Source organism: Esox lucius, chromosome 23 (genome assembly GCF_011004845.1).
Source record: "Esox lucius isolate fEsoLuc1 chromosome 23, fEsoLuc1.pri, whole genome shotgun sequence".
In the NCBI taxonomy this organism is placed as follows: domain Eukaryota; kingdom Metazoa; phylum Chordata; class Actinopteri; order Esociformes; family Esocidae; genus Esox; species Esox lucius.
In genome coordinates, this window is record NC_047591.1 from 19,580,340 (window position 1) to 19,603,040 (window position 22,701).

Here is a 22,701-nt window from a genome sequence, read left to right on the forward strand (position 1 = left end):
TTTCATGAAATAAACAACTGTCCTTTTAATCAGTACTGAAGAAACAAGTTATGACATCAACACTTTATTTGAGGGGTGAAAGACAGGCAAACCTAGTCAGAAACCATAAGTGAATCTTGACCACCATGTGTTTCTCCAGACAGTGATCAATTGAAGACATCTGATGCAAGAGTTCAATGGCCATGCTCAGACACAGAAGGCTCAAAATATGTGGACAAGTCACATCCGAAGTTCAGCAGGTGGCAGGAGTGTCAGTCATGGTTAGGGTTACTACTGGAGTCATGTCACTGGATCCATTTGGAGCAGAGATGCCAGTTGCATCTATGGCAGTACGGCCTGTGGCAGCCTGGCATGTAACAGTGACGACATTCAAAGTGATGGTCAACATAGTCATTAGACATCCCGGACGTGGCGACAGAAGCAGCATGACTGGTTGGGGCAGGAGGGACAGATGTAGCCGTGGCAGCGGAACCTTTGGACCCTCCATTGTCCAAATTCACTAGAGAATGTAGAGGAAGAGTTGGGAATTAGAGCACATTTGTTTTCTGGTCTAGCATTCAAAGTGTAAAATTCTACAATGTAACACCCCAAAGACAAAAGGTTCTAAAACTCTGTATGAATTCTGTCACATCTGAATTCTAGTTGGACCAGTTCAACTGCTGCTACTTCAACCAAGGAAAGCCATTCCAATTCCCTGGAATTTTGCATGTCAATGACCATCTTTAATGATAACAGATGAGAATGATTCCATCTTAGAAAACAAATGGAAAAACAAATTGACAAGCTATACATAGGATATTGGCCATCGTTAGGAGTTCAGTTGGCATTGCCAGTCACAGCAGCCACAGTTTGCGGAGTCCAAAATAAAAGATCACTAGTAGGAGCTGTATACTTTGGACCCATGACCAGATTTAGTGAGCACCACTGTGCTCCATGCACCTAGGATTTTATTGGTTGGCACATCATGAGGCATTACCATTTTAAACTTGATAGCGGCATTCCCCAGGCTTTGTGTAGCATGTGGTCTGCAAGAGCCATTCCACCCCAAAGAGTAAAGCAACTGAAGCTTAGGTACAGCAACATACAATCACAACAAGGGGTAGGATAAACACACCAGGCAAAAATAAATGTTTACCTTGAAGTCCCTTCAGAGAGATTCCATCTAACTCACCAAAAGGGAAACAAGAAACTGCAGAGAAAGGGTTGACAGAAGTTGAATTTTACAGAACAAGTAGCACTAAAAAAGCAACATACCAAGTATGGAAATGTAGAAAGAAAACCCCAAAAAACTCCTTCACCCCAACCAAAACATGTGTACCTACCACTCATGTTCCCAAGAATCAGAACGACCACTAAAAATAATTTCACAACTCCCATTATTAGAATTGTCATCAGTATCTAGAAACAATATTCCCCATTGTCTTTAAGAGGCTTATATAGGCCACAACTGAACTTCACTATACTCCCACCTGAAGCCAATTATGGCTCAACCGTCATTAACTAGTTTGATTGAGATGCATTATTCAGATAGGAATCAAAGAGATGGAAAGATGTGTCCTCTGGGTATCAGTGCAACTATAGCTGTGTTTAGTAATGGACAGGAAAAAATTTTGCTCTTTGTTTTACCATTCCTCCGAAATAATATGTTGGCGCGATAAAGCCCTGTGAACGAAAAATAGGTCATAGGGTGGACAAAATGAAAAAGATTATTTGAAGAGGAATAAACAAGATTATGGTGTTAGTGTGTTTCGACGCCTGGCGTTAGGTGACAAGAAGTGTTTCAGAATGTCTGACATTTTTTTGGATGCAGTGAGTTTCGGCAAGATTAGACTGGTATCGAGCGTGAGGGCCGAGTTGCCCCGTCTCTAGTTATGTTCCAGCATGATCAGCATCATTCAGTTAAACAAAATATTCATCATTCAGCTAGGGGAACCTTTTAATGCCGATGTCCGTACTTGTCAGACATTTTACAGGTGACTTGGATAGGCTACTTATATATGTTATTTATTTGTATAGTTTTTTCAAGTGCTGACTCAGCATATTGTGCTTACTATTACTAAGATATTTACTCCTTCTAGTAATCTAAAATGTATTAATTAAATGTAAGTTGCCCTGGATGTTGATATCATAACGGCATAAACCTGACAGTTCATGTACATGTGGGGTAGTAGCAGCTAGGTGAACACAGACAGTCTGTAATGAAGTCCAGAATTCAGCTGCAGATGGAGTTAAGGTCCAGTCATTTTGAATTCCTTTTAAAACTGTTATTTCAGTACATAGATAGGTACAGTAATCACCACAAAATGTAATGAACATTCATGGATCATTTTGATATAGTATTTCCCTCCTTTTATATTTTTTTCGCTAGCATAGCGAATTATCCCCTCATGCTTAATGCCACCACTTTACCTAATGTCTATTTTACCAAAACCAGCATTGTCATGTTTGTAGTACCTACAGCAGTACTTTGCTATTCAGCTTCCCAAAAAACCCAGTCAGCAAAAAATCGATTACATCTATAGACAGCCATGACCAGCTTGCAAAAAAAGCGTTGAATGTGCAACAACCATTTCTCTTCCCCAGTTTTACAATTGTTATTAGGTTTAGCACTTGGATTAGAAAGTTCTTAGTTGTTACAGCTGTAGCTCCCAATGTCTCACTACCTTGGCAAATGGTTCCATGTCAGAAAAAGCTGATGGTACCTTGAAGTAGCTTGTGCATCTGGTTCAGTAAATATGTGCAGTGTGCACTATTACAGCTCTGACCTGGGGAAAAGGCTACTCATCATTGTCGTGTTTTGCACTGCGCTTGGATTCACTGCTGTAGGAAATGCCCACGTAGGGACAGGGCAACTTGACTTTGCTTGGGACGATGTGGGTTTGGCGGGACGGAGAGAGGACGAAACCAGCTGGAGGGCTGAGGGATAGAGTCCTTTGTTTCTGGTGGGCTTGCTTTTCAGAACAACTTTAAGATCAGTACTTAGAGCAGAGGTCTCAAACCGGATTCACGGAGGGCCGAGTGTCTGTAGGTTTTCGCTCTCGCCTTGTACTTAATTGACTAATTAGGTCACTAATTGGTTAGTTTCTACCCCCACCTGGTTGTTTAGGTCTGAACTGGGAACCAATTTAAAGGAAAACCCAAAAACCTGCAGACACATGGCCCTCCGTGGAACCGGATTGAGACCTCTGACTTAGAGTAAGGTTTGTTGAAGAAAAACTTGAAAGAACAAATCACCTCAGCTAAACGACAAAAATCTGTGGCTAAAAGAACAATACCTGAGCAGCACATACACTACATCAAATATCTCCCACTTTGTAACATTATAGACTCCAATCTGTTTTGGTATTCCCCATGTAAAATACCTTGTTTGTCAGGATGGTTTCTCTTAAGCCTCTTTCACCAAGTAGTCAGCATATGATTAAGAACACTGATTCTTGAGGCAGGGGTTCTCACCTTCAAGCCGTTGAACCAAAAGTACAGATGTTTTCCCAAAGCACACATTTAGATTTGATTTTAGAATATTTAAACTATTAATTATACAACCATGGTTTAAGGAAGCAGGTGTAAATGAGATTTCCAAATGTAATGGATTCACCTCTGCATACATGCATTCTGTTTCAAATGTAAAAGACTTGGACCATGAGGATGTCAAAAGATGAACATTCAGATCCAATCATCTGTTGAGCTAAAAAGGTTTAAGCATTAAAAAAGGACAATGAGTACAAGTAAACAGTTTAATGGAGGGATTACAGGCAAATGCAGGATCAATATATCATCCAACATGGTTGCAGGATCTCTGATGAAGGAGAGATCAATTTTTAGAACAATCAGAACAGTAAATCTACAGAAGTTCCTCGCCCGCAGTGGTGGTGGCCAAGGGCTGGGCAGCGGCAGCCGTGGTGGAGGAGCCAGTGGGTTCCTCGCCCACGGTGGTGGTGGCCGAGGTCTGGGCGGTGGCCGCCGTGGGTTCCTCGCCCGCGGTGGTGGTGGCCGAGGGCTGGGCGATTGCAGCCGTGGTGGTAGGGGCCGAGACCGTGGGCCCCTCGCCCGCCGTGGTGGTGGCCGAGGGCGGGGCGGTGGTCGCTGTGGGTTCCTCGCCCGTGGTGGTGGTGGCCGAGGGCTGGGCAGTAGCAGCCGTGGAGGAGGAGCCCGTGGGCCCCTCGCCCGCCGTGGTGGTGGCGGCCGAGCCCGTGGGCCCCTCGCCCGCCGTGGTGGTGGCGGCCGAGGGCTGGGCGGTGGCCGCCGTGGGTTCCTCGCCCGCGGTGGTGGTGGCCGAGGGCTGGGCAGTAGCAGCCGTGGAGGAGGAGCCCGTGGGCCCCTCGCCCGCCGTGGTGGTGGCGGCGGCCGAGCCCGTGGGCCCCTCGCCCGCCGTGGTGGTGGCGGCCGAGCCCGTGGGCCCCTCGCCAAGGTCATTAGCCATGTCGGTAACTACAAATGAACCGTGATGAGTGGTGGCAGGTGTGCTTTTGGAACCGCCATTGTCCGGATTCTCTAATGAATGTAGAACATAAGAATTATGAGCAGGCTACGGACGTTTTCTGGTCAAACAACTTTCACGGTTTTAAGGTTTTGCACCACACTTAATTGTATGCATATAAAACACTATCATTTTTTTCCCCAGAAGGACATGTACACAGTGACAACAAATATTGCAACAAGGGACAGGATGAAAAAAGGAAAAGAAAAATGTACCTTGAATTCCTGTCAGAGAGATCCCATCTGGCTTCTGGAACTCGCCAAAAGGAAAACAAGAGACTGGGGAAAAATGTTAAAAAATTTAATCACAGTAAAATTTGAAGGGCAAAAGTGGAGAAGTGTAACATCCTCCAAATTTGCAGTTTACAATTTGTCCCCATACAAGTGACTTATCTACAAGTAAAACATTACTGAAACAACCTTTCATGCTCCCAACAAGAAGCACCACGACAAGGCACCATTCCACAGCTCCCATTCTAACAGCAGCCATGGACCATGACTTCTCATGGCCTATAAGAGGCTTATATAGGCAACATTTGCCCCTGTCACCATCTACCACCTGAAGCCAATCATAGCTTGACTATCAATTATCTAGATTGTCATTGTATAATTTCAAACCCAAAGCGCTGGATCACAGTGTGACTAAATATGTCAGTCTAAAAACCTTTGGGGTTCAATGCATCTGGATGCTTTGGAAATATGAGGTCCATATAGAGATGATTTGATTATAGCCGTGAGAATCTATCCTCTAAATAAGATCCAGCAACTCATCTTCTATACTGAATATTCAACACTGATGTTTCATTCTGGATTGTGCCTTTCCGTCCACTCATCTTGTTCGGTTGGGAGTTGATATACTGGCCCCTTCTGAACAATGGGGAGGACATAATGTGGTGCTTTTCTGTTCCTTAGTTGTGCTTTTTCAATTTTATTTTTGTTTCAAATCATACCATTTTCTCAGTTCAATTTCTTGTACTGCCCATGTGTTTACAATGACAATTTCAAACAGCTATGAACGCCAAAGATTATTTTATCGTTAGCAAGCAACATGTGGCGAACAACCTCTAGGAAGCTAATGTGAACGAGCATATCACTCAGCCAACCAATCATTAAACTGACAAAATGCTGAACTAACATTTTGAAATAGCTCCAATATGGTGCTAATCAATGCAAAAGCACCTCCCCCTTCCTATAAATCAAACTTTCAAAAGCAACCGGTCACTCATCTTATCCACAGGCTTGGAAAGGCCCCAGCAAAGATCACTTCCATGAGTTGATGTTTATTTGGGTCACATAGTTCAGGCAAATTGTTGCAGCCGAAAGCCATGCGATTAGGTACAAAGACATCACTAATGTATTGTAAATGTGTTAGATTATATTGAGCTGGGGACTAGGGTCCAACATTTTCTGTCATTTGTAAATGGGTCAAGACGAATGAAACTTTACTTAGAGCCACCAAACCAGGAAGCCGATTTGTGTCGGACTAGTCCGTATTCACAAACGTATTGGAGGTTTAGCAGCATCCAAGCAAAATTAACTGAAGTCATCCTCTACAGAATGAATTACCCCTGAAAGTCTTAAAATTCACATCATAATTTTGAAAAGAGGCTAATGTCACACAATGCAAGTAGTAACGTCATAAGTTTATTAGAGGAACAGATGAAGACGAACAACCAATACACTTGATTGTAAACACCATGCGTTACCTCCGACACTAAACAAGCAACCTGACACAGGCGATATCACAGGCCATGTTCCTAGAATACACCCAATCGTTATGCAAGTTGGAGAAAACATTGCATCTTCAGAAGGTCTGTGGTGGTAGGAGTCACGTGACAAGATGCTATGGAGTTAAGCTCATTGGAACTGCCAGGAACAGCGACTCCAGTCACAGCCACGACAGAGACCCCAACTACAGCCATAACAGTTCTGACAGTCATAGTCGTAATGGTCCCAGTGATAACCATGGTCACCACGATGATGGCCCCTGTCATGACCACCACGATGATGGCCCCTGTCATGACCATGACCACGGTCATCATACATGCCAGTTTCGGAACCAGTTATCATATGGGTGGTAGGAGAGACTGTGGTTGCACCAAGTTCAGTAGACATGCCTTTTGTAACTTCAGACAATCCATGATGGGTGGGGGCAGGAGACGCTGACGTGACGACGGGCTCCCCATGATGGGTGGGGGCAGGAGACGCTGACGTAACTACAGATGTAGCAGTGGCAGATGATCCTTTAGATCCTCCATTGTCCAAATTTACTAGAAAATGTAGTACAACAGTTGGGAATTACGGTCACATTTGCTCTCAGATCTAGCAGACAAATGTTCTAAAACCAGATTATAATACACTGGAATTTATGAGTCTAAAGCACCTGGCTAAGGGCAATCCCATACCTACTACCGCATCAAAAGCAACATTTTAATATCCTGGAATTGTATAATTATACCATATCCAGAGATTTTGTTTAGCCAATAGACACATCCACATAAGAATTCCATTTATGTCTATGGGTGAGCTATACATAAAATGGAGAAATTGTTCAGAATTCAGTTAGCTCCCTGCTAAACAGCAGCTACAGAAACAAGAGTAAGAATTAGACCTCACTGCAACATGAGCTGTAGCCCTTACCACAATAGAAACCTTCTGGGGCAAAAACCCAGCAAGACATTTGATTGAAATCATGTATTAGGAGGAGGTAGTACTTATTTGAACCCTCATTGCCAATTGTGCCAGCTCTCCAGTAGCATTGCCTGGTCTGAAAGGATAATTCAATACTATAGAATAAAGCAACTCAAGTCACAATTGAGTAACATCCAAAAGGGAAAGACCAGCACTACAATGGATATGAAATACCTTGAAACCCCTTCAGAGAGATTCCATCAATCTTCTGAGACTCACCAAAAGGGAAACAAGACACTGAGGAGAAGCAATGACAAAGTAACATTAGAAATGTGGAAACGGAAGGATGAAATACTCCCAAACACACATCATGCCAAGCAAAACATGTGTACAAACCTTTCACATTCCCAATAATCAGTACAACAACCCAGACCACTTTCACAGCTCCCATTATTAGAATTGTCAGCAGCATCAACCAGAAACAACAGTGCCTTTAAGAGGCTTATATAGGCCACATCTGACTTTCACTTTACTCCCACCTGAAGCCAATTATGGCTCAACCATCATTTAACAAGCTTGATTGAGACGCAATATTCAGAAATGAATCATAGAGATGGAAAGAGGTATCTTCTGTGTATAAGTGCCACTATAGTTGTGTTTAGGGATGGGCACAGTCATGATCTGCTGACATTAATGTCACCCAGGATTTTCTTCACATTAAAAGAATCAACCAAATGTATATATGATCTGAGAATGACCTCAAGATATGAAGATCATACCATCCGGTTTCCATTGAACTGGCCGGTTTCCAACATGTGTTCTGTTACAATGTATATTTAGGGGCAACACTTTAGGTGTGTCCCAGTTAACTTCATAACCCGACACTAAAACAAAATCTTTACTATTTCAAGTCCTGAGAGTCAGATAATGTATGCAGAATATTTGACATTCATCTCAATTTTCAGAGCTAGTAAAAAACAAACAGCAATGGGCTAAGAGGAGACCCTTGACATACGCCTATGTGCAATTGAAAATACCTAGACACCATGCTGTTTTTCTCGACTTGGGGACTCTGCATGCAAAAGAAACTTGTTTGGTGTTGATGTTGTCAAACAATGCTAGTTGAAATTGAATAGACTGTCTTCAGCTCATACGTTTTAGAGCAGGGACGGAGATTTAAGCAAAGTGTTTAATTTGATGCAGGCAAGTTCAGCTGACATGATGAATAATGGAATTATAGCGACTGTGATGTTCTATTCATTTGATTCAGGGTAAGAGTCAAGGCATGGAGTCAAAATTAATCTTTGCCTGTGGTCGTAACTTTGGTTACAGTCCTCGCATTCACCCCAGTGACAGTGATAGTAGACTGGTTTTAGGGGACTACTTACAAAATAGTCATTTTTAAATGGTTCGTTTGAGATGGACAAAAATATAGGCTCTAAATTGAGAATTCCATGGAGCCTGAGTTTATGGCCAGGACAACATTATGGCTGTGAAACCAGTAGTTTCAACTGCTTAGTATAGTAATATTAGATTAGAAATTAGTCAGACTCTATTTATTCCTCCTAAATTTCACATGATTCCCATCTGAAGCGTAAACAACAGGCTTTGTTATTGACAGTGCATTCACCTGCCTTTTTACTGTGAAGTTTAACAATGCCAATGTCATGGATTGCATGATTTCAGAGGCTGCTTTATCACTAGGATTGGTCATAATCTACAACAGAATACTTTACACCCATGAAAAGTCCAATAATAATATTTCATGAAATAAATGACTGTTCGTTAAATCAATACTGAAGAAACACGTAATGAAGTCAACAATTTAATTGCGGGGTGAAAGACAGGCAAACTTAGTCAGAAACCATGTGTGAATCCTGACCACCATGTATTTCTCCAGAGAGGCTTATATAGGCCACATCTGACCTTCACTGTACTCCCACCTGAAGGCACTTATGGCTCAACCATCATTTAACATGCTTGATTGAGATGCATTATTCAGATAGGAATCATAGAGATGTATCAGTGCGACTATAGCTGTGTTTAGTAATGGGCAGGAAAAATGTTTGCTCTTTATTTTACCATTCATCCGAAATAATATGTTGGCGCAAATAGGTCATAGGGTGGACAAAATGAAAAAGATTATTTGAAGAGGAATAAACATTAGTTGTTTAGTTGATTTATTTTTTTTAACTCATCAGGTTTCGAATTGGTATGGTGATGCTTAGAAGTTGGCAATGCTACATGCCAAACCACAGCAGTAGTTAGGATAAGTAAACATGTTTGGATTTCAGTTGTTAAACAAGGTGTCTGGTAGAGATCGATGTTTGATAGCTTTGACACATGCACTGGCATCGGAGGAATGTGGCACCCGACGTTTTGCAACAAGCGCTTTGAAACGAGTTACTATAAACTAGTCTAACAATAAAATGGTCATACCGGTGACTAACACTGTCTCTCGGTAATCTCCCAAATATATCACTATATTGTTCTCTCCGTAGAGAATATCAAAGTTGTGGGTATATCCACCTCGTCTTCAAAACCTGAGACAGTCAGGCGTCAGGCACTCGACCAATGCGGAATCCGTTCGATATCACATGACAGTGTGTTTCGACGCCTGGCGTTAGGTGACAAGAAGTTAAGCCTCTTTCACCAACTAGTCAGCATATAATTAAGAACACAGATTCTTGAGGCAGGGGTTCTCACCTTCAAGCCGTTGAACCAAAAGTACAGATGTTTTCCCAAGGCACACATTTAGATTTCAGAATATTTAAACTATTAATTATACAACCATGGTTTAAGGAAGCAGGTGTAAATGAGATTTCCAAATGTAATGGATTCAACTCTGCATAAATGCATTCTGTTTCAAATGTAAGACTTAGACCATGAGGATGTCAAAAGAGGAACGTTCAGATCCAATCATCTGTCGAGCTAAAAAGGTTTAAGCATTAAAAAGGACAATGAGTACAAGTAAACAGTTTTATTGAGGGATTACAGGCAAATGTAGGATCAATATATCATCCAACATGGTTGCAGGATCTGATGAAGGAGAGTTCAATTTGTAGAACAATCAGAAAAGTAACTCTACAGAAGTTCCTCGCCCGCGGTGGGTTCCTCGCCCGCGGTGGGTTCCTCGCCCGCCGTGGGTTCCTCGCCCGCCGTGGGTTCCTCGCCCGCCGTGGGTTCCTCGCCCGCCGTGGGTTCCTCGCCCGCCGTGGGTTCCTCGCCCGCCGTGGGTTCCTCGCCCGCCGTGGGTTCCTCGCCCGCCGTGGGTTCCTCGCCCGCCGTGGGTTCCTCGCCCGCCGTGGGTTCCTCGCCCGCCGTGGGTTCCTCGCCCGCCGTGGGTTCCTCGCCCGCCGTGGGTTCCTCGCCCGCCGTGGGTTCCTCGCCCGCCGTGGGTTCCTCGCCCGCCGTGGGTTCCTCGCCCGCCGTGGGTTCCTCGCCCGCCGTGGGTTCCTCGCCCGCCGTGGGTTCCTCGCCCGCCGTGGGTTCCTCGCCCGCCGTGGGTTCCTCGCCCGCCGTGGGTTCCTCGCCCGCCGTGGGTTCCTCGCCCGCCGTGGGTTCCTCGCCCGCCGTGGGTTCCTCGCCCGCCGTGGGTTCCTCGCCCGCCGTGGGTTCCTCGCCCGCCGTGGGTTCCTCGCCCGCCGTGGGTTCCTCGCCCGCCGTGGGTTCCTCGCCCGCCGTGGGTTCCTCGCCCGCCGTGGGTTCCTCGCCCGCCGTGGGTTCCTCGCCCGCCGTGGGTTCCTCGCCCGCCGTGGGTTCCTCGCCCGCCGTGGGTTCCTCGCCCGCCGTGGGTTCCTCGCCCGCCGTGGGTTCCTCGCCCGCCGTGGGTTCCTCGCCCGCCGTGGGTTCCTCGCCCGCCGTGGGTTCCTCGCCCGCCGTGGGTTCCTCGCCCGCCGTGGGTTCCTCGCCCGCCGTGGGTTCCTCACCCGCCGTGGGTTCCTCGCCAAGGTCATTAGCCATGTCGGTAACTACAAATGAACTTTGATGAGTGGTGGCAGGTGTGCTTTTGGAACCGCCATTGTCCGGATTCTCTAATGAATGTAGAACATTAGAATTACGAGCAGGCTACGGCCGTTTTCTGGTCAAACAACTTTCACGTTTTTAAGGTTTTGCACCACACTTAAATTTATGCATGTAAAACACTATCATTTTTTTCCCCAGAAGGACATGTACACAGTGACAGCAAATACTGCTACAAGGGACAAGATGAAAAAAGGAAAAGAAAAATGTACCTTGAATTCCTGTCAGAGAGATCCCATCTGGCTTCTGGAACTCACCAAAAGGAAAACTAGAGACTGGGGAAAAATGTTAACAAATTTAATCACAGTAAAATTTGCAGGGACAAAAGCAGAGAAGTGTAACATCCTCCAAATTTGCAGTTTACAATTTGTCCCCATACAAGCTACTTATCTACAAGTAAAACATTACTGAAACAACCTTTCATGCTCCCAACAAGAAGCACCACAACAAGGCACCATTCCACAGCTCCCATTCTAACAATAGGCATCCTAACAGCAGCCATGTACCATGACTTCTCATGGCCTATAAGAGGCTTATATAGGCAACATTTGCCCCTGCCACCATCTACCACCTGAAACCAATCACAGCTTGACTAGCAATTATCTAGATTGATGCAGATGTAATGGTCAGAGGGCATTCATGGAGATGGAAAGAGGTCTCATTGGTGTATCATAGCCATTATAGTGTCTGTTCCAGCATAAGCAGCACCGCTGATGCCATCCCCAACTTTAACTAGTCTATATCAAGTTATTGGCTTATCTCTCCAATGGCATTGGCTGATACATGATGACATTAACAAGATCAGCAAATGCCCAAGATGCCCAATGGTCTACACTTGAGTAATATTCATGCTGGGTTTCACTTACGCATGTTTTTATAAAGATCTGATAGGCTTATGTTGACCCATCAGAATAGCCCCAAAATTGATCTGATGTAAAAAGTAAAAATTATATCAACATTGCAGCCAATGGAAAGATATGCTTTTCATACTGCCGTTATACATTGATTTTAGTAAGAATGAAAGTCATTGCAATCAACAAGGAAATAGAAATGTTCAACAGTATAATGGTATATAATATATAATGTTATATCGTATAAACACAGCTGATGGAGATTTGTGGGATGCACATCCAGGGCACAAAGCTCCCGTTCCACCACATCCCAAAGATGCTCTATTGGGTTGAGATCTGGTGACTATGGGGGCCATTTCAGTACAGTGAACTCATTGTCATGTTCAAGAAACCATTTTGAAATGATTTGAGGTTTGTGACATTGTGCACTTCACAAATGCTTTAATGCATACATCGGTTGAAACGAGTGATTGTTTCAGTCAAAGTTGCTCTTCTATCAGCTTGAATCAGTCGGACCATTCTCCTATGACCTCTAGCATCAGCAAGGCATTTTCGCCCACAGAATAAGAACTTGAAAGAGCAAATCGCCTAAGCTAAATGGCAAAATCTGTGGCAAAAAGAAAATTACCTGAGCAGCACATACACTACATCAAATATCTCACTTTGTAACATTATAGACTCCAATCTGTTTTGATATTCCCCATGTCAAATATTTTGTTTGTCAGGATGGTTTATGTTAAGCCTCTTTCACCAACTAGTCAGCATATAATTAAGAACACTGATGCTTTTGGCAGTGGTTCTCATCTTCAAGCCGTTGAACCAAAAGTACAGATGTTTTTCCAAGGCACACATTTAGATTTGATTTCAGAATATTTAAACTATGAATTATACCACCATGGTTTAAGGAAGCAGGTGTAAATGAGATTTCCAAATGTAATGGATTCAACTCTGCATAAATGCATTCGGTTTCAAATTTAAAAGACTTGGACCATGAGGATGTCAAAAGATGAACGTTCAGATCCAATCTGACGAGCTAAAAAGGTTCAAGCATTAAAAAGGACAATGAGGACAAGTAAACAGTTTAATTGAGGGATAACAGGCAAAAGCAGGATCAATATATCATCCAACATGGTTGCAGGATCTCTGATGAAGGAGAGTTCAATTTGTAGAAATATCATAAAAGTAACTCTACAGAAGTTCCTCGCCCGCAGTGGTGGTGGTGTCCGAGGGCTGGGCGGTGGCCGCCGTGGGTTCCTCGCCCGCAGTTGTGGCCGCCGTGGGTCCCTCGCCTGCAGTGGTGGTGATGGTCGAAATCTGGGCAGTGGTAGCCATGGTGGAGGAGCCAGTGGGCCCCTCGCCCGCCGTGGTGGTGGCCAAGCCCGTGGGCCCCTCGCCCGCCGTGGTGGTGGCCGAGCCCGTGGGCCCCTCGCCAAGGTCATTAGCCATGTCGGTAACTACAAATGAACCATGATGAGTGGTGGCAGGTGTGCTTTTGGAACCGCCATTGTCCGGATTCTCTAATGAATGTAGAACATTAAAATTACGAGCAGGATACAGCCGCTTTCTGGTTAAACAACTTTCACGTTTTTTTATGGTTTTGCACCACAATTAAATGTATGCATGTAAAACACTATCATTTTTTTCCCCAGAAGGACATGTACACAGTGACAACGAATATTGCAACAAGGGACAGGATGAAAAAAGGAAAAACTTTTTTTTTTACCTTGAATTCCTGTCAGAGAGATCCCATCTGGCTTCTGGAACTCGCCAAAAGGAAAACAAGAGACTGGGGAAAAATGTCCATCCATCCATCCATCCATCTTCTTCCGCTTTTCCGGGGCCGGGTCGCGGGGGCAGCAGTCTAAACAGGGATGCCCAGACTTCCCTCTCCCCAGACACTTCCTCTAGCTCTTCCGGGGGGACACCGAGGCATTCCCAGGCCAGCCGGGAGACATAGTCCCTCCAGCGTGTCCTAGGTCTTCCCCGGGGTCTCCTCCCGGTGGGACTGGACCGGAACACCTTCCCAGGAAGGCGTTCCGGAGGCATCCGAAACAGATGCCCAAGCCACCCCAGCTGACCCCTCTCGATGTGGCGGAGCAGCGGCTCTACAGTGAGCTCCTCCCGGGTGACCGAGCTTCTCACCCTATCTCTAAGGGATCGCCCAGCCACCCTGCGGAGAAAGCTCATTTCGGCCGCCTGTATCCGGGATCTTGTCCTTTCGGTCATGACCCAGTAGGAACGTAGATTGACCTGTAAATCGAGAGCTTCGCCTTGCGGCTCAGCTCTTTCTTCACCACGACAGACCGATACATCGACCGCATTACTGCAGAAGCTGCACCGATCCGTCTGTCAATCTCCCATTCCATCCTTCCCTCACTCGTGAACAGGACCCCTAGACACTTAAACTCCTCCACTTGAGGCAGGCACTCTCCACCAACCTGAAGTGGGCAAGCCACCCTTTTCCGACTGAGGACCATGGCCTCGGATTTGGAGGTACTGATTTTCATCCCCACCGCTTCACACTCGGCTGCAAACCGTCCAAGTGCATGCTGAAGGTCCTGGCTTGAAGGGGCCAACACGACAACATCATCCGCAAAGAGCAGAGACGAAATCGTGTGGTCCCCAAACCTGACACCCTCCGGCCCCTGGCTGCGCCTAGAAATTCTGTCCATAAAAATTACGAACAGAACCGGTGACAAAGGGCAGCCCTGCCGGAGTCCAACATGCACAGGGAACAAGTCTGACTTACTGCCGGCAATGCGGACCAAGCTCCTGCTTCGGTCGTACAGGGACCTGACAGCCCTTAGCAAAGGACCCAGGACCCCATATTCCCAAAGCACTCTCCACAGGATGCCGCGTGGGACACAGTCGAATGCCTTCTCCAAATCCACAAAACACATGTGGACTGGTTGAGCAAACTCCCATGAACCCTCCATCACCCTGTAGAGGGTATAGAGCTGGTCCAGTTTTCCACGGCCTGGACGAAAACCACACTGTTCCTCCTGAATCCGAGGTTCTACTATCGGCCGTATTCTCCTCTCCAGAACCCTGGCATAGACTTTCCCGGGGAGGCTGAGAAGTGTGATCCCCCTATAGTTGGAACACACCCTCCGGTCCCCCTTCTTAAAAAGAACAAAATGTTCATCATTCACCCAGTTAACAAACGTAAAATAGGGGATCCTGTTAATGCCGATGTCTGTACTTGTCAGACATTTTACAGGTGACGTGGATAGGCTACTTTTCTAATATATGTTATTTCATTGTATAGTTTTTTCCAGTGCTGCCCTGGATGTTGATATCATAACTGCATAAACCTGACAGTACATGTACATGTGGGGTAGTAGCAGCTAGGTGAACACAGACCGTCTGTAATGAAGTCCAGAATACAGCTGCAGAAGGAGTTAAGGTCCAGTCATTTTGAATTCCTTTTAAAACTGTTATTTCAGTACTTAGATAGGCACAGTAATCACCACAAAATGTAATGAACATACATGGATCATTTTGATATAGTATTTCTATTTCCCTCCTTTTATTAGTTTTTTTCCCTCGCATAGCAAACTATCCCCTCATGCTTAATGCCACCACTTTACCTAATATCTATTTTACCAAAACCAGCATTGTCATGTTTGTAGTACCTACAGCAGTACTTTGCTATTCAGCTTCCCAAAAAACCCAGTCAGCAAAAAATCGATTACATCTATAGACAGCCATGACCAGCTTGCAAAAAAAGCGTTGGATGTGCAACAACCATTTCTCTTCCCCAGTTTTACAATTGTTATTAGGTTTAGCACTTGGATTAGAAAGTTCTTAGTTGTTACAGCTGTAGCTTCCGATGTCTCACTACCTTGGCAAATGGTTCCATGTGTCAGAAGAAGCTGATGGTACCTGGAAGTAGCTTGTGCATCTGGTTCAGTAAATATGTGCAGTGTGCACTATTACAGCTCTAACCTGGGGAAAAGGCTACTCATCATTGTCGTGTTTTGCACTGCGCTTGGATTCACTGCTGTAGGAAATGCCCACGTAGGGACAGGGCAACTTGACCTTGTTTGGGACGATGTGGGTTTGGAGGGACGGAGAGAGGACGAAACCAGCTGGAGGGCTGAGGGATAGAGTCCTTTGTTTCTGGTGGGCTTGCTTTTCAGAACAACTTTAAGTTCAGTACTTAGAGCAGAGGTCTCAAACCGGTTCCACGGAGGGCCGAGTGTCTGTAGGTTTTCGCTCTCACCTTGTACTTAATTGACTAATTAGGTCACTAATTGGTTCATTTCTACCCCCACCTGGTTGTTTAGGTCTGAACTGGGAACCAATTTAAAGGAAAACCCAAAAACCTGCAGACACGTGGCCCTCCGTGGAACCGGTTTGAGACCTCTGACTTAGAGTAAGGTTTGTTGAAAAAATTGAAAGAACAAATCACCTCAGCTAAACAACAAAAATCTGTGGCTAAAAGAACAATACCTGAGCAGCACAGACACTACATCAAATATCTCCCACTTTGTAACATTATAGACTCCAATCTGTTTTGATATTCCCCATGTAAAATATCTTGTTTGTCAGGATGGTTTCTGTTAAGCCTCTTTCACCAAGTAGTCAGCATATGATTAAGAACACTGATTCTTGAGGCAGGGGTTCTCACCTTCAAGCCGTTGAACCAAAAGTACAGATGTTTTCCCAAGGCACACATTTAGATTTCAGAATATTTAAACTATTAATTATACAACCATGGTTTAAGGAAGCAGGTGTAAATGAGATTTCCAAATGTAATGGATTCACCTCTGCATAAATGCATTCGGTTTCAAATGTAAGACTTAGACCATGAGGATGTCAAAAGAAGAACGTTCAGATCCAATCATCTGTTGAGCTAAAAAGGTTCAAGCATTAAAAAGGACAATGAGGACAAGTAAACAGTTTTATTGAGGGATTACAGGCAAATGCAGGATCAATATATCATCCAACATGGTTGCAGGATCTCTGATGAGTTCAATTTGTAGAACAATCAGAAAAGTAACTCTACAGAAGTTCCTCGTCCGCCGTGGTGGTAGCCGCCTCGCCCGCCGTGGTGGCGGCCTCGCCCGCCGTGGTGGCGGCCTCGCCCGCCGTGGTGGTGGCGGCCTCGCCCGCCGTGGTGGTGGCGGCCTCGCCCGCCGTGGTGGTGGCGGCCTCGCCCGCCGTGGTGGTGGTGGCCGAGCCCGTGGGCCCCTCGCCCGCCGTGGTGGTGGTGGCCGAGCCCGTGGGCCCCTCGCCCGCCGTGGTGGTGGTGGCCGAGCCCGTGGGCCCCTCGCCCGCCGTGGTGGTGGCCGAGCCCGTGGGCCCCTCGCCCGCCGTGGTGGTGGTGGCCGAGCCCGTGGGCCCCTCGCCCGCCGTGGTGGTGGTGGCCGAGCCCGTGGGCCCCTCGCCCGCCGTGGTGGTGGTGGCCGAGCCCGTGGGCCCTTCGCCAAGGTCATTAGCCATGTCGGTAACTACAAATGAACCTTGATGAGTGGTGGCAGTTGTGCTTTTGGAACCGCCATTGTCCGGATTCTCTAATGAATGTAGAGCATAAGAATTACGAGCAGGCCACGGCCGTTATCTGGTCAAACAACTTTCACGTTTAAGGTTTTGCACCACACTTAAATGTATGCATATAAATTACTATCATTTTTTTCCCCAGAAGGACATGTACACAGTGACAACAAATATTGCAACAAGGGACAGGATGAAAAAAGGAAAAGAAAAATGTACCTTGAATTCCTGTCAGAGAGATCCCATCTGGCTTCTGGAACTCGCCAAAAGGTAAACAAGAGACTGGGGAAAGATTTTAACAAATGTAATCAGTAAAATTTGCAGGGAGAAAAGTGGAGAATTGTATCATCCTCCAAATTTACAGTTTACAATTTGTCCCCATACAAGCTACTTATCTACAAGTAAAACATTACAGAAACAACCTTTCATGCTCCCAACAAGAAACACCACAACAAGGCACCTTTCCACAGCTCCCATTCTAACAATAGGCATTCTAACAACAGGCATTCCAACAGCAGCCATGGACCATGACTTCTCATGGCCTATAAGAGGCTTATATAGGCAACATTTGCCCCTGTCACCATCTACCACCTGAAGCCAATCATTCCTTGACTATCATTTATCTAGATTGTCATTGTATAATTTCAAACCCAAAGCGCTGGATCACAGTGTGACTAAATATGTCAGTCTAAACTCCTTTGGGGTTCAATGCATCTGGATGCTTTGGAAATATGAGGTCCATATAGAGATGATTATAGCCGTGAGAATCTATCCTCTTTAAATAAGATCCAGCAACTCATCTTCTATACTGAATATTCAACACTGATGTTTCATTCTGGATTGTGCCTTTCCTTCCACTCATCTTGTTCGGTTGGGAGTTGATGTACTGGCCCCTTCTGAACAATGGGGAGGACATAATGCGGTACTTTTCTGTTCATAAGTTGTGCTTTTTCAATTTTATTTTTGTTTGAAATCCTACCATTTTCTCAGAACAATTTATTTCACTGTCCGTGTGTGTACAACGACAATTTCAAACAGCTATGAACGCCAAATATTATTTTAACGCTAGCAATCAACATGTAGCAAACAACCTCTAGGAAGCTAATGTGAACAAGCATATCACTCAGCCAACCAATCAATAAACTGACAAAAACGCTGAACATTTTGAAATAGCTCCAATTTGGTGCTAATCAATGCACAAGCACCTCCCCCTTCCTATAAATCAAACTTTCAAAAGCAACCGGTCACTCATTTTATCCACAAGCTTGGAAAGGCCCCAACAAAACACCAGTGAAGATCACCTGCATGAGGTGATGTTTATTTGGGTCACACAGTTCAGGAAATTGTTGCAGCCGAAAGACACGCGATGAGGTACAACATGTCAATAATGTATTGGAAATGTGTTAACAGATTATATTGGGCTCGGGACTACGGTACCACATTTGTCATTTGTAAGTGGTTCGAGATGGTTGAAACTTCACTTAGAGCCACCAAACCAGCAAGCCGATTTGAGTCGGACTAGTCCATATTCACAAAAGTATTACAGGTTTAGCAGCATCCAAGCAAAATAAACTGATGTCATCCTCTACAGAGTGAATTACCCCTGAAAGTCATAAAACTCCTCTTAATATTGAAAAGAGGCTAATGTCACAATGCAAGTAGTAACGTCAAAAGTTTATTAGAGGAACAGATGAAGACGAACAACCAATACACTTGATTGTGAACACCATGCGTTACCTCAGACACTAAACAAGCAACCTGACACAGGCGATATCACAGGCCATGTTCCTAGAATACACCCAATCGTTATGCAAGTTGGAGAAAACATTGCATCTTCAGAAGGTCTGTGGTGGTAGGAGTCACGTGACCAGATGCTATGGACTTAAGCTCATTGGAACTGCTAGGAACAGCGACTCCAGTCACAGCCACGACAGAGACCCCAACTACAGCCATAACCATAGCAGTTCTGGCAGTCATAGTCGTAATGGTCCCCGTCGTGACGGTGGTCAGCATACATGCTAGTTTTGGAACCAGTTATCACATGGGTGGTAGGAGAGACTGTGGTTGCACCAAGTTCAGTAGACATGCCTTTTGTAATTTCAGACAATCTATGATGGGTGGGGGCAGGAGACGCTGACGTGACGACGGGCTCCCCATGATGGGTGGGGGCAGGAGATGCTGACGTGACGACGGGCTCCCCATGATGGGTGGGGGCAGGAGACGCTGACGTGACGACGGGCTCCCCATGATGGGTGGGGGCAGGAGACGCTGACGTGACGACGGGCTCCCCATGATGGGTGGGGGCAGGAGACGCTGACGTGACTACAGATGTAGCAGTGGCAGATGATCCTTTAGATCCTCCATTGTCCAAATTTACTAGAAAATGTAGAAGAACAGTTGGGAATTATGGGCACATTTGCCCTCAGATCTAGCAGACGGATGTTCTAAAACCAGATTATAATACACTGGAATTTATCAGTCTAAAGCACCTGGCTAAGGGCAATCCAATACCTGCTATTGCATCAAAAGCTACATTTAAATGTCCTGGAATTGTATAATTATACCATATCCAGAGATTCTATTCAGCCAATAGACACATCCACATAAGAAATCCATTTATGTCTATGGGTGAGCTATACATAACATGGAGAAATTGTTCAGAATTCAGTTAGCTCCCAGCTCAACAGCAGCTACAGAAACAAGAGTAAGAAATAGACCTCACTGCAACATGAGCTGTAGCCCTTACCACAATAAAAACCTTCTGGAGCAAAAGCCCAGCAAGACATTTGATTGAAAATATGTATTAGGAGGTAGTACTTATTTGAACTTCATTGCCAATTGTGCCAGCTCTCCAGTAGCATGGCCTGGTCTAAAAGGGTAATTCAATACTAAAGAATTAAGCAACTCAAGTCAAGATTCAGCAGTACCCAACAGGGTAAGACCATCACTACAAGGGATAGGAAATACCTTGAAATCCCTTCAGATAGATTCCATCAAACTTCTGAGACTCACCAAAAGGGAAACAAGACACTGAGGAGAAGCAATGACAAAGTAACATTAGAAATGTGGAAATGGAAGGATGAAATACTCCCAAACACACATCGTGCCAAGCAAAACATGTGTACAAACCTTTCACATTCCCAACAATCAGTACAACAACCCAGACCACATCCACAGCTCCCATTATTAGAATTCTCAGCAGCATCAACAAGAAACAACTCCACAGTGCCTTTAAGAGGCTTATATAGGCCACATCTGACTTTCACTTTACTCCCACCTGAAGCCAATTATGGCTCAACCATAATTTAACAAGTTTGATTGAGACGCAATATTCAGAAAGGAATCATAGAGATGGGAAGAGGTATCTTCTGTGTATCAGTGCCACTATAGTTGTGTTTAGGGATGGGCAATGTCATGATCAGCTGACATCTATGTCACCCAGGATTTTCCTCACATTAAAAGAATCATCCAAATGCATATAAGATCTGAGAATGACCTCAAGATATGAAGATCGTACCATCCGGTTTCCATTGAACTGGCAGGTTTCCAACATGTGTTCAGTTACAATGTACATTTAGGGGCAACACTTTAGGTGTGTCCCAGTTAACTTCATAACCTTCATCTCACTTTTCAGAGCTAGTAAAAAACAAACAGCAATGGGCTGAGAGGAGACCCTTGACATACACCTCTGTGTAATTGAAAATACCCAGACACCATGCTGTGTTTGTTGATATTGAATAGACTGTCTTCAGCTCATACGTTTGTAGAGCAGGGACTTAGATGGAGCAAAAAGTACCAAAATGCAAAGTGTTTAATTTGATGCAGGCAAGTTCAGCTACCATGATGAATAATGGAATTATAGCGACTGTGATCTTCTATTCATTTGATTCAGGGTAAGAGTCAAGGCATGGAGTCAAAAGTCATTTATCTTTGCCTGTGGTCGTAACATTGGTTACAGTGCTCGCATTCACCCCAGTGGCATCAGGTTTAGAATTGGTAATGGTGATGCTTAGAAGTTGGCAATGCTACATGCCAAACCATAGCAGTAGTTAGGATAAGTAAACATGTTTGGATTTCAGTTGTTAAACAAGGTGTCTGGTAGAGATCAATGTTTGATAGCTTTGACACATGCACTGGCATCGGAGGTATGTGGCACCCGAAGATTTGCAACAAGCGCTTTGAAACGAGTTACTATAAACTAGTCTAACAATAAAATGAAGGTCATACCGGTGAGTAACACTGTCTCTCGGTAATCTCCCAAATATATCACTATATGGTTCTCTCCGTAGAGAATATCAAAGTTGTTGGTATATTCACCTCGTCTACAAAACCTGAGACAGTCAGGCGTCAAACACTCGACCAATGAGGATAACGTTAGATATCACATGACAGTGTGTTTCGACGCCTGGCGTTAGGTAACAAGAACTGTTTCAGAAAGTCTGAACGGATGCAGTGAGTGTTGGCAAGATTAGACTGGTAACGAGCGTGAGGGCCGAGTTTCCCCATCTCTAGTTATGTTCCAGCAGCATGATCGTGATCATTCAGTTAAACAAAATGTTCATCATTCACCCAGTTAACAAACGTAAAATAGGGGATGCTGTTAAGGCTGATGTCCGTACTTGTCAGACATTTTACAGGTGACTTGGATAGGCTACTTTTCTTAAAAATGTTATTATTTGTAAAGTTTTTTCCAGCACTGCCCTTGATGTTGATATCATAACTGCATAGACCTGACAGTTCATGTACATGTGGGGTAGTAGCAGCTAGGTGAACACAGACAGTATGTAATGAAGTCCAGAATTCAGCTGCTGATGGAGTTAAGGTCCAGTCATTTTTAATTTGTTTTAAAACAGTTATTTCAGTACATAGATAGGTACAGTAATCACCACAAAATGTAATGAACATACATGGATCATTTTGATATAGTATTTCCCTCCTTTTATAAATGTTTTCCCTCGCATAGCGAATTATCCCCACATGCTTAATGCCACCACTTTACCTAATGTCTATTTTATCAAAACCAGCATTGTCATGTTTGTAGTACCTACAGCAGTACTTTGCTATTCAGCTTCCCAAAAAACCCAGTCAGCAAAAAATCGATTACATCTACAGACAGCCATGACCAGCTTGCAAAAAAAGCGTTGAATGTGCAACAACCATTTCTCTTCCCCAGTTTTACAATTGTTATTAGGTTTAGCACTTGGATTAGAAAGTTCTTAGT

The 22,701-nt window shown here is 44.6% G+C and overlaps 3 protein-coding genes and 2 long non-coding RNA genes across 9 annotated transcripts; all 5 read right to left on the bottom strand.

Annotated features, from left to right (window-relative positions):
* Positions 1-1,429, bottom strand: LOC105010482. Its single transcript, XR_003777847.2, has 3 exons — positions 1,323-1,429; positions 1,136-1,189; positions 1-499 (listed from the first exon to the last, which is right to left on the bottom strand). It is a non-coding gene; the product is annotated as an uncharacterized LOC105010482 (long non-coding RNA).
* A 2,291-nt stretch (positions 1,430-3,720) lies between these two features.
* LOC114830129 (polysialoglycoprotein-like) lies at positions 3,721-11,651 on the bottom strand. 3 transcript variants are annotated; one of them, XM_034290145.1, is made up of 3 exons: positions 11,548-11,648; positions 4,693-4,755; positions 3,721-4,491 (listed from the first exon to the last, which is right to left on the bottom strand). In XM_034290145.1, exons 1-3 carry the CDS (start codon positions 11,630-11,632, stop codon positions 3,842-3,844), a joined length of 798 nt encoding a protein of 265 aa, XP_034146036.1. In that variant the 5' UTR covers positions 11,633-11,648; the 3' UTR covers positions 3,721-3,841. The 3 variants fall into 3 exon arrangements, with proteins under 3 accessions (XP_034146036.1, XP_028972840.2, XP_034146035.1); XM_029117007.2 differs by lacking the exon at positions 11,548-11,648 and adding an exon at positions 4,897-4,953; XM_034290144.1 differs by lacking the exons at positions 3,721-4,491; positions 4,693-4,755 and adding exons at positions 10,073-11,141; positions 11,343-11,405 and having other exon boundaries at positions 11,548-11,651.
* On the bottom strand, positions 6,659-7,577 carry LOC114830130. The gene is made up of 3 exons (XR_004575239.1): positions 7,504-7,577; positions 7,387-7,404; positions 6,659-6,746 (listed from the first exon to the last, which is right to left on the bottom strand). It is a non-coding gene; the product is annotated as an uncharacterized LOC114830130 (long non-coding RNA).
* Positions 11,652-16,988: 5,337 nt separating the features above from the next.
* LOC117593767 (polysialoglycoprotein-like) lies at positions 16,989-18,048 on the bottom strand. The gene is made up of 3 exons (XM_034289942.1): positions 17,941-18,048; positions 17,700-17,762; positions 16,989-17,500 (listed from the first exon to the last, which is right to left on the bottom strand). Exons 1-3 carry the CDS (start codon positions 18,017-18,019, stop codon positions 16,989-16,991), a joined length of 654 nt encoding a protein of 217 aa, XP_034145833.1. The 5' UTR covers positions 18,020-18,048.
* Positions 18,049-19,130: 1,082 nt separating this feature from the next.
* LOC117592770 (proteoglycan 4) lies at positions 19,131-20,713 on the bottom strand. Of its 3 annotated transcripts, none has more exons than XM_034290146.1 (3): positions 20,610-20,709; positions 20,448-20,510; positions 19,131-19,856 (listed from the first exon to the last, which is right to left on the bottom strand). In XM_034290146.1, the coding sequence occupies exons 1-3, from the start codon at positions 20,683-20,685 to the stop codon at positions 19,381-19,383; spliced, it is 615 nt and encodes a 204-aa protein (XP_034146037.1). In that variant the 5' UTR covers positions 20,686-20,709; the 3' UTR covers positions 19,131-19,380. The 3 variants fall into 3 exon arrangements, with proteins under 3 accessions (XP_034146037.1, XP_034146038.1, XP_034146039.1); XM_034290147.1 differs by having other exon boundaries at positions 20,493-20,510; positions 20,610-20,698; XM_034290148.1 differs by lacking the exon at positions 20,448-20,510 and having other exon boundaries at positions 20,610-20,713.
* Positions 20,714-22,701: the final 1,988 nt, after the last annotated feature.